Source organism: Brienomyrus brachyistius, chromosome 14 (genome assembly GCF_023856365.1).
Source record: "Brienomyrus brachyistius isolate T26 chromosome 14, BBRACH_0.4, whole genome shotgun sequence".
NCBI lineage: Eukaryota > Metazoa > Chordata > Actinopteri > Osteoglossiformes > Mormyridae > Brienomyrus > Brienomyrus brachyistius.
Window position 1 is genome coordinate 7,202,059 of NC_064546.1, and position 15,818 is coordinate 7,217,876.

At 38.4% G+C, this 15,818-nt stretch overlaps 2 protein-coding genes across 4 annotated transcripts in view; one reads left to right on the top strand and one right to left on the bottom strand.

Annotated features, from left to right (window-relative positions):
* Nucleotides 1–3,128: 3,128 nt before the first annotated feature.
* On the top strand, nucleotides 3,129–10,173 carry gnpnat1 (glucosamine-phosphate N-acetyltransferase 1). Its single transcript, XM_048974193.1, has 6 exons — nucleotides 3,129–3,282; nucleotides 6,940–7,103; nucleotides 8,172–8,234; nucleotides 8,370–8,497; nucleotides 8,573–8,634; nucleotides 8,748–10,173. Exons 1-6 carry the CDS (start codon nucleotides 3,275–3,277, stop codon nucleotides 8,893–8,895), a joined length of 573 nt encoding a protein of 190 aa, XP_048830150.1. The 5' UTR covers nucleotides 3,129–3,274; the 3' UTR covers nucleotides 8,896–10,173.
* Nucleotides 10,174–14,682: 4,509 nt separating this feature from the next.
* Nucleotides 14,683–15,818, bottom strand: part of aqr (aquarius intron-binding spliceosomal factor) — a 49,162-nt gene continuing 48,026 nt past the window's right edge. For 2 of the 3 annotated variants that reach the window (XM_048974109.1, XM_048974110.1), the window contains exon 36: nucleotides 14,683–15,583. In XM_048974109.1, coding sequence (XP_048830066.1) covers nucleotides 15,365–15,583 — 219 coding nt within the window. In that variant the 3' untranslated portion in view covers nucleotides 14,683–15,364. The remainder of the gene's footprint in view (nucleotides 15,584–15,818) is intronic. The other variant, XM_048974111.1, reaches the window with a different exon arrangement.

Here is a 15,818-nt window from a genome sequence, read left to right on the forward strand (position 1 = left end):
ACCAAAGTACCCAGAGGAAACCCCACGACGACATGGGGAGAACATGCAAACTCCGTACACATGTGACCCAGGCGGAGACTCGAACCCAGGTCCCAGAGGTGGGAGGCAACAATGCGAACCATTGTTTTTTTTAATAACTGTGCAGATATTTGCACATCTAATTAGTTTTTGGGCTCAGTTAGCATTTATTAGAGATAAAAAGTTGAGAGATTTTTGTTGAATTTGGTTTATTTATTCAGTTCTTGTTCTATTGGAATAAAGCATTTAATGCATATAAACTTATTTCATCATACAGTATATCCGTCAATGGATCTGCGGGATTGGACAGGAATGACAGAGATAGACAGCAGGGGGCGGGATTAAAAAATATGGTCCCACTCAGGGCTCTGCATGAAAACATCAACATACACACTGAGATCTTTCTCGTAATCAGCTACCTTTATTTCAGTGGAACCTATAAAATATCTGTACTTTATATTTCTGCTCCCTGCATGGTTTGCAATGGATTACATTTATCCATGTTCAATTTCATCTGGTATCAGCCCAGTAGCTAATTAAATCCAGATCCTGTTGTAGCCTCTCCGCTGCAAGATCAGTATCTGCTACACCACCCACCTTGGTGTCGTCTGCAAATTTAACCAGTTTACTGTATGTATTGGTGTCAATATCATTAATGTAAATTAGGAACAATAGTGATGCTAAAATTGAACCCTGTGGTACCAGACTATGAACGCATGCCCACTGTGACATTGTGCCTCTAATAACTACTTGCTGCTTCCTGTCAGTTAACCAGTTTTCGATCCAAAATGCTACAGTTCATAAAATCCCTGCAGCTTTGAGCTTAAGCAAGAGCTGTTTGACAACATAAAAGGCCTTCTGGAAATCTACACACACAAAACGTCACACACATATATACACTCACTGGCCACTTTATTAGGTACACCTTGCTAGTACCGGGTTGGACCCCCTTTTGCCTTCAGATATGCCTTAATCCTTCATGGCATAGATTCAACAAGGTACTGGAAACATTCCTCAGAGATATTGGTCCATATTGACATGATAGCATCACGCAGTTGCTGCAGATTTGTTGGCTGCACATCCATGATGCGAATCTCCCATTCCACCATCTTCCAAAGGTGCTCTATTGGATTGAGATCTGGTGACTGTGGAGGCCATTTGAGTACAGTGAACTCATTGTCATGTTCAAGAAACCAGTCTGAGATGATTCGAGCTTTATGACATGGTGCATTATCCTGCTGGAAGTAGCCATCAGAAGATGGGTACACTGTGGTCATAAAGAGATGGACATGGTCAGTAACAATACTCAGGTAGGCTGCGGCGTTGCAACGATGATCAATTAGTACTAAAGAGCCCAAAGTATGCCAAGAAAATGTCCCCCACACCATTACACCACCACCACCAGCCTGAACCGTTGATACAAGGCAGGATGGATCCATGCTTTCATGTTGTTGACGCCAAATTCTGACCCTACCATCCGAATGTCGCAGCAGAAATCGAGACTCATCAGACCAGGCAACATTTTTCCAATCTCCTATTGTCCAATTTCGGTGAGCCTGTGCGAATTGTAGCCTCAGTTTCTTGTTCTTTGCTGACAGGAGTGGCACCCGGTGTGGTCTTCTGCTGCTGTAGCCCATGTGCCTCAAGGTTCGACGTGTTGTGCGTTTGGAGATGCTCTTCTGCATACCTTGGTTGTAACGAGTGGTTATTTGAGTTACTGTTGCCTTTCTATCAGCTTGAACCACTCTGGCCATTCTCCTCTGATCTCTGGCATCAACAAGGCATTTTCGCCCACAGAACTGCCACTCACTGGATGTTTTCCTTTTTTCGGACCAATTGCGTGACAAGTGCGTGACAATCCCAGAAGTTCAGCAGTTTCTGCAATACTCAGACCAGCCCGTCTGGCACCAACAAGTTTGCCACGTTCAAAGTCACTTAAATCACCTTTCTTCCCCATTCTGAAGCTCGGTTTGAACTGCAGCGGTTCGTCTTGACCAAGTCAACATGCCTAAATGCACCATGTGATTGGCTGATCAGTAATTTACGTCAACGAGCAGTTGGACAGGTGTGCCTAATAAAGTGGCTGGTGAGTATATAATATATATCCATCCATTGTCCAAACTGCTTATCCTACTGTGTTGCGGAGCCTATCCTGGAAGCAATGGGCATGAGGCAGGGAACAACCCAAGATGGGGGGCCAGCCCATCGCAGGGCACACTCACACACCATTCACTCACACATGCACACCTACGAGCAATTTGGCAACTCCAATTAGCCTCAGCATGTTTTTGGACTGTGGGGGGAAACCGGAGTACCCAGAGGAAACCAACCTCAGTTAAATATATAGTTAGGGGTGGCATGGTGGTGCAGTGGTTAGCACTGCTGCCTCGCACCTCTGGAACTCAGGTTCAAATCAAACATGTGGAGTTTGCATGTTCTCCCCATGTCCTCGTGGGGTTTCCTCCATGTACTCTGGTTTCCCCCCACAGTCCAAAGACATGCTGAGGCAGATTAGAATTGCTAAATTGCCCCTAGGAGTACATGTGTGTGTGAATGGTGTGTGAATGTGCTCTGTGATGGGCTGCCCCCCATCCTGGGTTGTTCCCTGCCTCGTGCCCATTGCTTCCAGGATAGGCTCAAGACCCCCTGCGACCCAGCAGGATAAGCAGTTTGGAAAATGAATGGATGAATGGAAAAATATAGTTAAAATAATTAACGATTAATGTTAACATGATTGTTATTAATAATTTGATTATACTTCGCAATTTAATTAGTGATTCTTTCACTATTTTCAGTAAAAATTTACTCGGTCATATTAAAAATGTAGTTAAAATTTAGTGGGGGGGGGGGATTTCGGTGCAACACCTGCGAATTACTGTCTCAGATTGAGTGCGTGCCCTGGAATTCCCCTCAAATTGTTCCGCCAGCTTTGCAGCAGTCTATAGGTGTTCATTAGAAAATATCTTTTGCCTCAAGATTAAAACAGGGCATATATATTATATATGCAAAATCCTTCATTTTATAACCGCTCATATATATGTGTTTCTAACCCCGGTATATATTTCCTTATTTAATTCACGTCGACGCGTGACGTTTTTGCCCCGCTCCCTTGGTCACGTCATATCACGGCGTATACAGAGGGGGCTGGCGGAGGCGTTTCCGGCTGATTGTGGTCAAGAAGCATCCTGTTAATCATATACAGGTTGAAAAGTGTATAGCCTCATAAGTCCCTTGCTGTCCAGGTTTCTTCTTCTTGATGTCACCGTAAGTATTTACAAAAAATTGAGTTTAAGGTCGTTACTGGCTGTGTTCGTGGCGTGTTTTACTCAAGAGCCAGTACTGTGTAGCCCCACTACGGTTCATATACTTTATCGTGACTGAAATATCTCCCTTTTGCTGGAGTTCTAAAACAGAATTATCCGTGAAAGACATTTTTCAATGTAATAAATATATTACGTGGCTAACGAGCTAACTTGTCGGCCAGTGGCAGTACAGAGTGGTGTTTAACGTGAAGTTAGCTAGATAGCTGTAGTAATGTAGCTAGCCTACAAACCCCAGTCAGAAATAAAAAGCGGGAAATAAGAGATTTTATAACTTTTCTAACTAATTTGGTACGTAGCAAAAATTGTTAACATTTGCATATTCAGTGTTTCACTGTAATCGATACGCCTCAAGTACGTTTTAATTCAATCACGTATGGCAAAAAATTGAATCGGAAAACGTTTGTGACTATTGTAAATAAATAATCACTTGTGGTCAACTCAGCTTTGTTTTATTATACGGATTAAAATGAAATTAAAAGTAAGCGACCGTCAGTAATATGACGTCACCACTTTTGTTTGTGTACTGAGATAGTCTGATGACGTGTCTTTGGAAGGGTAAGTTTTTGAATGTGGTCTAAAGTAAAAATAAACCGGAGCTACAGCTCTTCCTTTTAGATGGTTGATATATACGCTGTCGCATATTTTCTGCGGAAATCCGTAGCTCTATGTTTATTGTACATGATAATTGATTTGATATAAATATAAATACATTTGCCATGCTTCCAATCCTTTGAATTATAAGTTAATAAATCTGATTTGGAGTTTTCAGTAGTGGGCATTACCTGTCAAGAATTATTTTCTGTTGTTTACGTACGCCAATATTCCATGTCCAACTGTTTTCTAATTTAGCTGTAGGTATAGTTTTATTGTCTTTTCCGTAGGTTTAGTACAGATCTTAGTCACAAAATGAAGTGTCTGTAACTCCATTTCCCCCCCTGCGATTATGAATATATTTCTATATACTGATTCATTATCCATTTGATCTTTAATGAATTTGATGAAATATCTCCAAATATTATGTCATGAAAAAACGTATTTGCCCCCATACTGGTTTTCTGTATTTTTGGATGTTTGTCTCTGAATGGTTTTTATTCTTTAATCATAGGAAACCTATGTAAAACATATAAATTAAATAATTGAGAATGTATTATAAGTTATATAAAACCGATATCAACCATGTGGGGAAAATAGATTCCCTTAAACTTGATGGATGGATAATTTTATTAATGACTGGATAGAAATTTGGGTATTACAGCAGCAAATAGAAAAGGACAAAAATTAGACAGTGGTATGCTTAAAACAAATTAGAAAATAAAATAGAAATACTCTTACTTTGCACATTATACCTTTTTGCATTTGTATCTATTCCTGTTACAAACTTTATTTTTAAAAATGCTTTATAGTGGTTGCAGTTCAAGTAAATGCAGGTCAAGCAGTGCAAAATATGTAGTACAAATATATGAATGAATGACCAGAAGGGAATGTGAATAATGTTAGTCTGCAGGCAGGTGGTTGACTGGCTTGCTGGCTTAGCAGAGCTGTATGCCCTCATGGCAGCATGAATGAAGGATCTGGAAAAGTGTTCCTTGTTGCATTTCAGAGCATGTATTCTGTCACTGAAAGTGCTCCTCTGTGCCACAACTGTTACATGTAAGAATTTGGAGACATATTCATTATGGACAACAGCTTGTTCCTCATTGTTTGTCCACCACTTCCTCCAAGGGATCAATGCCGTTCCTCAGCACAGAGCTTGCCTTTCAGTACAGCTTGTTTGGTCTCTTGGTGTCCCCAACTTTGATACTGCTGTCTCCTGAGCTATGTTTATGATGGAAACATATTTATGGGCATATGTGTGAATAAAAAAAAAAGTATAACAAGATTCAGCCCAAGCAGACCCTATTTGTCCTCAACGAAAACACCGATAACACAACAGCAGTGAAAATGATGCTGTCGTAGTTTAATTATCATGGAGCTGGAGCCTGTTTATACACAAAGAGCAAAGAGACGGTTCCATTAAAGAGATGGTGAACTCAGGTGGAGTGAAGGAAAACAACAGCAATGCTTGTAATCGCTACTAAACCTTTACGGGTAAAGAGCTGGAGAGAGTACTTAATCAAACCAGCTGTTCAACAAGCTGAAAGGTAAAGAAAAGTGATGTTTTCAGTTGCTCCCATCCACCACCATTTGTCTTCCACAGCAGCAAGGTTACAGTAAAGCTATACAAGTTAAAATAGAAGCTGTTTGTATGCAGATAAACTGTTTAGCTTAGTTTGACACAGTATTTGGTCAAACATTGTGTCATTTTAGTAATATTATTTTGCAGTTTTAGATTAATATGAATAATATCACATAATAATAATATAAATAATATAAACATAATAATATAAAAATTACCCCACCCCTCCCCCAACAGCCTTGGGCCAGTAAAAGTGAGACATTGAATTATTATTTCCTCTCTTTTTCAGAAATTTTGACATTATTTTATTTATTTTTGCATTTAAGAAAGTGTTTTCTTTAAAAAAACAAATATGTACATAAATGGACTAAAAGGGTTTAGTTCTTTTGTTAGGTCTTGTGTGGAATTCAATCATTAGAAATGTTCCTAAAAAGGGAACCCATGAGTTGTTCATTTTAAGAGACCTGTATATTTTTTCTTTTTTGAATAGTTACTATCCATCCATCCATACATTTTCCAAACCGCTTATCCTACTGGGTCGCGGGGGGTTCGGAGCCTATCCCGGAATCAATGGGCACGAGGCAGGGAACAACCCAGGATGGGGGGCCAGCCCATCACAGGAATAGTTACTATTGCTCTTTAATAAGACGAGAGTATTTTTATCCAATTACTAGATTCATCGATGGAATAATAGACAGATTATTTTAATAATCAAGTAATCTGTAGCTGCAGCCCTAATTTATACCAATTCCTTCACCAAAACTTCAAGGGATATTGGTGAACAAGTGACTTGATCTTGCCTGATGGCTGAAATCACATTCTGAGTTGTTAAACATTCTACTTGTTAAATTAATTGCTCTCCTTTTCACATATAGACACACACAGTTGAGAGCGAAGAATGGTGACTATCGCAAAGTGATTCAATTAAATCCCCCCCATGATAAATTTAGTCAGGGGGACTTCAAACAGAATTTTATTGCCACCAATAAAATTTGAAGTTAATTGTATGTAACATTAATTGAGTGTAATTGTTTCCTTGGTAATTTGTTTTTTTTCCCCAGTGAAGTTAAAGGTTTTAATTTAGATAGAAATCAAAGATTTCCAATGCATCAAATCATTCCTTCAGTCAAATTGAATCATCTTGGGGCCGCCGATTTAAACCCCGTACTGTTAAACAAAATGTTGCAACTATGCTATTTATCATATTATCTTATAGTATTATTATTACAGAGCTGAAAAAATGTATAGATTTGTATATTGTTAGATTCTATGGAATTGGCAAAAATTAGTTTGCCGTGATTTACGAATGCCCTGAAAAGATATCAGTTTTTATCAAAGGTTTTAGTAACCATTTAAATTTTGTAGAACAACTTAAAGAACAGTTCCTAAATAAAGTAAATTTCCTATGATTATATTCTACAGGGGCTGTGGAATGTTACTGGATGAGACTCCGCTTTTTGACCCCACTCTGCTCCAGGAACTGGATTGGAGTAGCAACACTGTCCTATTCTCTCCTCCCATTTCCCCAGCCCAGCCTGGAGAGGGTCTCATTCTCCGTCCTCTTCACACTGCAGACTTCAACCGAGGTGCAAACTCCCACACTTTAGCTGCATGACTAAATATGTCCAATCTTCATTTAATGTTTGGTTGAGGCATACCTGCCAACATTTAAGTTTCAAAATATGGGAGTTTTGAATTGCTTTTTAAAATTTATTCATAAGTAAGTAAATAAGGTTTAAGTAAGTAAGTAATCAGATTTCTGTTTTTACTTCAGTTTATGTTATGACGAAACATCAACATCAGCTTATCAGAATCATTGCAGTTTAACACTGTGATTGCAAAACATCAGATTGTCATCCGAACTTGGTGACAACCACAAGACTTTTTGTCGTACGCCTTTTCCAGTATCACAAAATATTTGTCTTTCTGGATGTTCGACTCATCACAGTAATCCAGAGTCCCTTGATAATGAAGCATAATATTGTCAATGTGCCCATCTGTGCCTCAGCAGCACGTTTGTGCTATTGGGAACTGATATGTTGGCTGACATCATTTTCCCACTGTGCCCTATATTAAAATCAGTCCTCCAGACTATACAAAAGGCATGGCCACTATCTATGTGAATGCCAGATATGAATGGTGTCTGTTCATTCCAACTCTGTTTAAATTTGCAGTTTTCTTTTTTTTGCCACACTGCGCTGACATTTTGACACCAGTTAATTCATTCAGCATTCAAGTGTCCTTCCAGCCTGGGCAAAGAGCAGCTGCACACAGCTCTTAAATGTGGTGGGTTGCCAGGTTGCGATGATAGATGAAATTGTATGTAACATTATATGACATTGGGTCATACAACTGAAATTGTATGTAGTGTGAATTGTGTGTGTAAATTGTGTTTCATGGACAATCTGGCAACTTTGGTAATGTCACACAAACATAAAAACGTATGGATCCATGTATGATGATTATTCATATAACAGTTTGAGGGCCATACAAATTATGGCAGTTTCTCCCACTGGGAGATGGCCTTGAAGTACAGGAGATCACCAGGGTGTTGGCAGGTATGGGTTTAGTTGTGATTCTGTGTTGCTCGGTTTTGTTGTATTATAACTAATTGTGCAATAATTGAACATGTTACTGTTTTAATATCTATATAGGATACTACAAACTTTTATCTCAGCTCACTTTAGCAGGCGATGTCACACCAGAACAATTTATCAGTAAGTGGCACTTTTTAATGTGATTAAGGCATGCCTTATATTTAGAGACTGAAATAACAGTTCTTTATTATAGAATACATGTTGAGTGAGTTGTAAATGACTGAAAATGTTGTTTTTTTCCCCCTCATCCTTTAGAGAATTTTGACCACATGAGGAAAACTGGTGATTATTATGTCATTGTGGTGGAGGACAGAAATCTTGGGCAAATTGTTGCAACAGCAACACTCATCACGGAACACAAATTCATTCATTCGTGTGCCAAGGTACGATAAGTTTCTCAGCTGCTATATTCTACTTTTGGAATTTGTTTTGTGCTCATATCAGTAATCCTTTCACAGAGAGGTAGAGTGGAGGAAGTGGTTGTGAGTGACATGTGCCGAGGAAAGCAGCTAGGGAAGCTGTGAGTCCCTCTACAAGCTGTCCACTTAATGGCATTATAATTTTCTTTAAATAACATTTTTTATGTGACAACAAATCGTATAATGATCATTATTATTTTCTCTCTGATTGCAGATTAGTGTCAACTCTTACACTTCTAAGCAAAAAATTGGATTGTTACAAAATAACACTGGAGTGTGCCCCTAATAATGTGGCATTTTATAAAAAATTTGGCTATCATGCCTCAGATGAGACGTATATGCAGTATCGCTTCTTTGAATGAAAGCAGCTGAAGACTCTGCTGTCCGGCTTGAACTGTGAAGACCGGTCATTGACACACATGTGTAAGAAGGAAAAGGCAAAACCAGGAATTTGGGTTACTATATGTGGTTTATCACACTTTGGTTATTGGTAATTATTTAGAGTATATTTATATCTTGGAATTAATGAATATATTTAATATTAATCTGAAATTATCTTGGAGAAATAAAGGTAACAAATTTTACATCAACAAATTTTTTGCCTTATTCTAAATTTTTGGGTATTAATGTCAAAATGCCTCAAGGAAATTTACATACAATGACTTTACAGTATTTTCCTTAATTATGCCAGTACATAGTCATAGTTTTTTAAAATTAAATATTTGTACCGGTTATGTATATTTTTCATGTTTTTCATGATCCAAAATGGACCCCATATAAATTATGGAGAAACAGTGCAAGATATGATTCAGTCGTTAAATTACCAAATGGACACCCCATGAAACACTTCAGATGGGCTGTTTGAGTAGATATTGACACTGGATATTCATTTAAGCTCAGCCCCCAGATAATTTGAACAGGCCCCATTTTGTATACTCTGTTGTTTCTTGAGACTTTGGGATACATTTGTGCTATGGCAATTTTAACCTTTTTTAAAAAAAAAAATCATAAAAATGGCTTTCGGATGAAAAGTAAAACTGTTAAAGGAAAACTCTTACATGTCTATCAATTCAGTGATTCATTTAGTGACACTTTTAAATGCATAGACATTTAAAAACAGATAGCTCATTCTCTTGAGGACTGTGGAAGATGGTAACTGGGATCCGAATTAATTGTACAAGCATTATTTTCAGATGCTCCGACGTAAAAATGTGGAAGAGTCAGAGCATTTATATTAATGGTTGTATATATTTTTATTATTGAAATACAGGGGGACATGGTGAAGATTGTCATGCTGTTGTTACTTAAAAGAATTGCACTTGTGTGAGGCTTATTAATGATTTATTTAACAGGTACTTTATTTTATTCAGCATTTTCTTGTTCTTTTATTCCATATTCTGAAATTACAAGTCTTAACTGGAAAAATTGTCTTTTATTCTGATGGCTACAGTTTTTTTTTTTTTGGATTAACTACATATTTTCAGAAGTTGCATGTGAATCTTGTAGCATAGTCCATAATCTGTGAACTATTCTATGACAGTTCCAAAAATGGAGGGAAATTGTAATTTTCTTGTATGTGTTTAGGGGTTGATACCTGAAGATTATTTAAAATAAAGATGTAAAAAAGAAGAATGACAAAATTTATAAACATGACTCTCTTCTTCACAGCCATATACATGTAATCACCCAAAGGATATATTTTGTAAACTAAACATTACAAACTGCATAATGACAATATTGTCACACTTCATGAATTTTGCGTAAAAATTGTGTAAAGGGTTGATTGGTGTAAACACCTGTCAAGTTCCCAGGTTTTGCAATTTTGGATACCAGGGGCAATTTTTCTAGTTTGTTGAAAACATTCAGCTTCATCTAGTAATATTTTTATTATTAATATAATTATAAGTCAAATATAATAATAATAATATAATTATTAATAATATAATAATAGTAGATTAAACTGAAAGTTTTGTGATGGATTGGAAAAGTTGCCCCTGGCATCCAAAATCTCAGGAGCTGGGAACTTGTATCCTTGAGCAAGACACTGAACCCCCAATTGCTCTTGGTGTGCAGGTTGGCGCCTTGCATGGCAGCCTCCACCACCAATGTATGAATGGGTGAATGGGAGGCATGAAATGTAAAGCACTTTGAGTACTTGTAGGAGTAGAAGAGCACTATGTAAGTCCATTTACCATTGTAACTAGTAATATAAAACATTTTGAGAACACTGGTCCTTTGCCACAGGTGAAAAAGCTTATATATGAGGACTGAATAAACAATAATTCAGGCATGTTTATGAACATATCAGAATCACCGATAAGTGCACATTCAGACACAAACCACGTCCTAATAAATGCCTGCATTTCCAGTCTCATTGGATATGGCAAGTTCTATAGAACAAAGAGTCTCACCTCAAACTATAGAGTTTCAGACTTCAGCACTTGCACATTATTTTCTCCCAATCAATGTATGCAAATTTAATAAATGCAGCTAATTTCATTACAAAAATGAAATAGCTGAAAAAATTTTAATTGAGAAAAAAATATGTTTTTCAAGTGGAAGCAATAGCAAACAATGTCTTTGGGGGGTTTTATTTCTTCCAGACAGTGAAACAAATTAAGTAAAACAAGGAAATATATATATTTGACTGATCCAAAAAATTGTACAGGTAGGGTGGGTTTATGGGGGGCATGACAGAAAAATTTGAGAACCATTTAGCTATCTGATTTAGAACTATAGGAGAGCTGTTGACACAATAGTAAAATATACCTTAGTTGAACATGCTCATGAAATATTTAAGGATTGTGCAGTCAGAAAATACAATATAAATCACATCCCATATTGGTTCAAAACAGGACTATGCTTTTTATTTTTCACTACATCACACACACAAAAACAAAAAACCTGAACAAAATATTCACTAATTTACAGTATGTACACTATATATATCCAACAAGAACAGTAAATACAAATCAAAGTATTATCAACTTTTGGCTCTTTCACTAAAGTTTGAGTATATGAATAACTGACTTTATCTTGCCCCGTGACTGAACTCATATTATGAATTGTTAAACATGGTTAATTGCTCTCCATTACACACACACATAGTATAATTGTATATTGTGACATTCCATAAGCTTGTGTAGTGTAATTAGCTGCTTCAATGAGTAACACCTGTGCAGGTCTCTTTATAAGTGCCCAATATTGCTCATTTCATGTTACTACTGAGTGCTATTTTCTGTGTCTTATGGCCAGCCCTTACCTGCCCTTCTTTCCCAGTTACAGCTGTGCCTCTCCCATTTTCTTTGGTCCATCCCTGTATTCACACCCCCAGCATGCAACTCCAACTCCAAGACTAATGTTGATTTAATGTTTGCTCTTTCCCTGAATAAAACCCCAGTTATCCGCATTTGGGTATACGAGATTCTGTCATTACATGCACCATATGGATAAGAGTATTGGGACTCACCTCGTTGAATTCAGGTCATACCCAGTTTCAGTTTGTGAAATTTCTTCCCTACCAGATCAGTCAATCAATCAATCAATCAATCAATCAATCAGACTTTATTAATATAGCACTCAAACAGGACCAGTCCAGTACCATCTCAGAGATTGATTCACTTTGTTATAAAAGACCAGGACCTGTCCTATCCTCATACTGCGTGGTCTCTCGACACCTGAGCTGAGTGGAACTTAACGGCTGACTTTAACCAGCTGCTCAGGTTCCCTCAGGAGATCACCCCAAGCTCTCTACGACCTGATATAGCCTGTCATCATGGTCGAGTTGACCATTCCGTGGGAATGGAGGCTGCCTTTGAGAGGAAGAAGGATAAATTTGCAGAGCTGGCAGCTGCATGCTCACAGGCCGGGTGGAGGGCATTCACATTTTCACTGGAGATTGGTTGCAGAGGCTATATAGGAACATCAGTTCAGCGTGTCTTCTAGTCCCTGGGCATCAGAGGTACCCTTCTGAAGAGAGCCATCAGAGGTATTGCCGAGGAGGCAGAGCAGGGGAGCTTCCTCGAAGGAAGGACAAGCAATGGGGGAAGCAGGGATCTTAGGACCAGCTGCAGGGGGTGGCAACATCCCTATCGCTATACCACCCAGAGATGTTCCGGGATTAAAGGAGCGAAACATCGGTCAAGGGTGGCTCCCAGCTGCCAACCCTGCAGCCAGCAGAAGGGCACTGTCGGAGGTGCGCCAGACAGAGATGCCAAGCAGGTAGTTTCACCTACCTGTGCTGAATATTCCTACCAACACAATGCAACACAAAGTGCTTTACATAATAAAAAACAATATCCACATATGTAAGCGGAAGCATTTTGGAACAAGAGAAACTCAGTCATGAAGTGGCAGACCATGTAAAGTAACAGGGTTGCTGAGGTGCATTGGGTGTAAAAGTTGCCAATGCCTTGTTGACTCAATAACTGCATAGTTGCATATTTTTCATGTAGCATTAACCCCAGCACAAAACTGTGCACCTGGAGCTTCATGGAGTGGGCTTCCATAACTGCGTAACTCCATGCAAGCCTCACATCACTAAATGCAATGCCAAGTGTTGCATAGAGTGGTATAAAGCATGCTTCCCTGTCAGGCAGTCAGAGAGACAAGTCTGGGTTTGGTAGATGCCAGGAGAATGCTGCCTGATTGCATTGTGCCAACTGTAAAGATAGGAGGAGAAGGGATAATGGTATGGGGTTGTTTTTCAGGGTTTGGGCTAGGTCCCTTAGTTCCAGTTAAAGACACTCTAAATGCTTCATCATACCAAAACAATTTGGACAATTCTATGCTTCCAATTTTGTTTGGGGAAAGCACTTTTCTGTTTCAGCATGACTGTGTCTCAATGCACAAAGCAAGGTCCATAAAGACATGGTTGGGTGTGTTTGCTGTGGAACAACCTGACAACTCTGCACAGAGCCTTGACCTCAACCCTGCTGATCACCTTTGGGATGAACTAAAATGGAGACTGCAAGTCAGGCCTTCACGTCTAACGTCAGTGCCTGACCTCACAAATGCTGTCCTGTATGACTGGGCAAAAATTCCCATTCATCATGCCTATGGATTTAGAATGGAATGTCATGAAAGTTCCTGTAGCCAGGTGTCCCAATACTTTGTGTAGTGAATATGTTCAAGAAACTAAATGTGCCCTTGCAGCATCTTTTTCATATGCTTTGTAACTTCTCCATATCTCTGCGCCAATGATCAATTTCAAGACTAAACAAGACCAACATCTTTGGATGCAAACTTCACTTCCTATGAAGTGATAAATTAAGTAATATTAACACCCCCCCCCCCCCCCCCAAAAAAAAAAAAAAAAAGTAGTAAGAAAATCTGGAAGAACAACATATGTTAATGAAAGAGTTTTTGGTGTTGTTTTAGGTGACCTTTAAATGTTTGACTTTAGTACATGCCTAGTATTGTTTGCCCTTGTTTCAACAGCTAATCCTATATAGAATCACTGTAAGTCGGCCAAAGCCCTCTCTGACTTCCTGCAAATACAAAATTAATGTTGAGAACCTTTGGATGTACAGTGAAGATTTCTGGATCCTTTGAGCTGGAATCAGGTGGGCATCTTTCAGTTCCTATATCAAAGGTAGTTACGTATACTGTTTCAGAAACTGTGTGGTCGATATCCCCAGCAGGTCTATGAGTAATTATGTATTCTCCTCACCTGTTGCAAGATTGGATGGCTTTGCTCTCTGACCAAAATGCCTTCTCCCTTTGCTTTGAACAAAAGTATAAGCTAATTAAATGCACAATATGTTTTTTTCCTAGCACTTTGAACTGAAAATCTCCCTTGTTGAATATAGCTGAATGCAGAACATTCTTATAATGGGTAGTAGGCGGGCACGGTATCACACCGTGATTTGATTGTGCATATCCAATAATCACCAGGGCTTTAGGTAATGGCTGAAACATTTGTCCAGACACCAGCATTTTGATACTATATAGACGTTAACTTAATTCCAAAATTCAGTAAACAGATTAGTAGTAAATCTAGAACATGAATGAGAGGTTATAATGCCCAACAGTTAGTAATCTGTATAAATTCAGTGTATCTTTCTATTTAATAAATGTGTCTGACTGCAAGTACCACCTCCACATCCCGATGCCTTTTTACCTTGTTTATCCATGGTATCTCATTCTTTTCTCATTCTTTTAAAAGATGTTGTTGCTGAGCTGTCCCTTTCTTCACCATTTCAGTGCTTATAAATTGCTTCCATAATTTACCAAAACAGTAGCATGTGGCGTGCTCCGCTAACCAAATTTGATAAGCATAAGGATATGCACAATTTATACAGATTACTATTGCACATGCGCCAAAGAATCATGATTACATCGTGATGTGATGGCGTGTAGCCCTAATGTGTACCATGCTTTGCAATGACAAGAATTTGAGCTAATATTAACTTTAAATACCAGGTCTACAGTAATGAGCAGAACTGCTATTAATAACCAGAACTTGCATAATGTCTCTGCATTGTGATGTATGTATAAGTATTAACAGGAACATCCCTAACAGAGTGATGCTTGTGGGACATAGGCTGTGAATGAATTCATTGAAAATAAATCCAGAAGGCTGAGGGTATGCAGTGTGCCAGTATACTACTAAATATATATTCCATGTACTCATTAAAAAGCTTATTTAAAAAACTATCCAAAAAATTCCCAGCTAATCATAGTAAACAGTTTTTTTCAATGCCAGTTATCAAAGTTGTTTTGCAAAACAAAGTACAAAAGGAGTATATTACTCAAATACATGACCAGGCAAAAGCATTTCTCTAGAATGTCTAATAACGCTAGGGAATGGTGCTGATGCTTTAGGGTACATTATGCATCGTCTTCTGCGCCGCTGTCTTCACTGTCACTGTCTCTTCCTGGGTGCTCAGGCATTTTGGGGTGTTCTTGTTTTGCCTCTTCCTGCTCCATATGGTCCTCCACATCAGCCTCCTCTGTACTGGGCTCTTGCACCACCTGCTCCAGCTTGCTCTTTGCATCAGCTGTCAGTTGTGCTTGGAAAGGTGCAGCTAAAAGATGGTCATCCACCTGCTGAAGACAGCCAGTGCATGTTGTGTCCCATAATCATTTGTTAACACACACAAAGTAAGCAAAGAAACCAGGAAAACTTAACCTACCAATTTTATATTTTAAATTTTATATACCCTAACTTCAAGCTTGCACTGATATTAGACTGTAGGAAAATGGAGATGACTGCAACATATAAAATACTAAAATAAATAAAATATTGTGACATTGCACAAATACGGCATCAAGAACAGAATCA

Excerpts from the sequence above, each read along its gene's own strand:
- gnpnat1 (XM_048974193.1), top strand. Across the intron at positions 8,235-8,369 it reads CACACCAGAACAATTTATCA|AGAATTTTGACCACATGAGG; the intron begins GTAAGTGGCACT and ends CTCATCCTTTAG. Across the intron at positions 8,635-8,747 it reads GGAAAGCAGCTAGGGAAGCT|ATTAGTGTCAACTCTTACAC; the intron begins GTGAGTCCCTCT and ends CTCTGATTGCAG.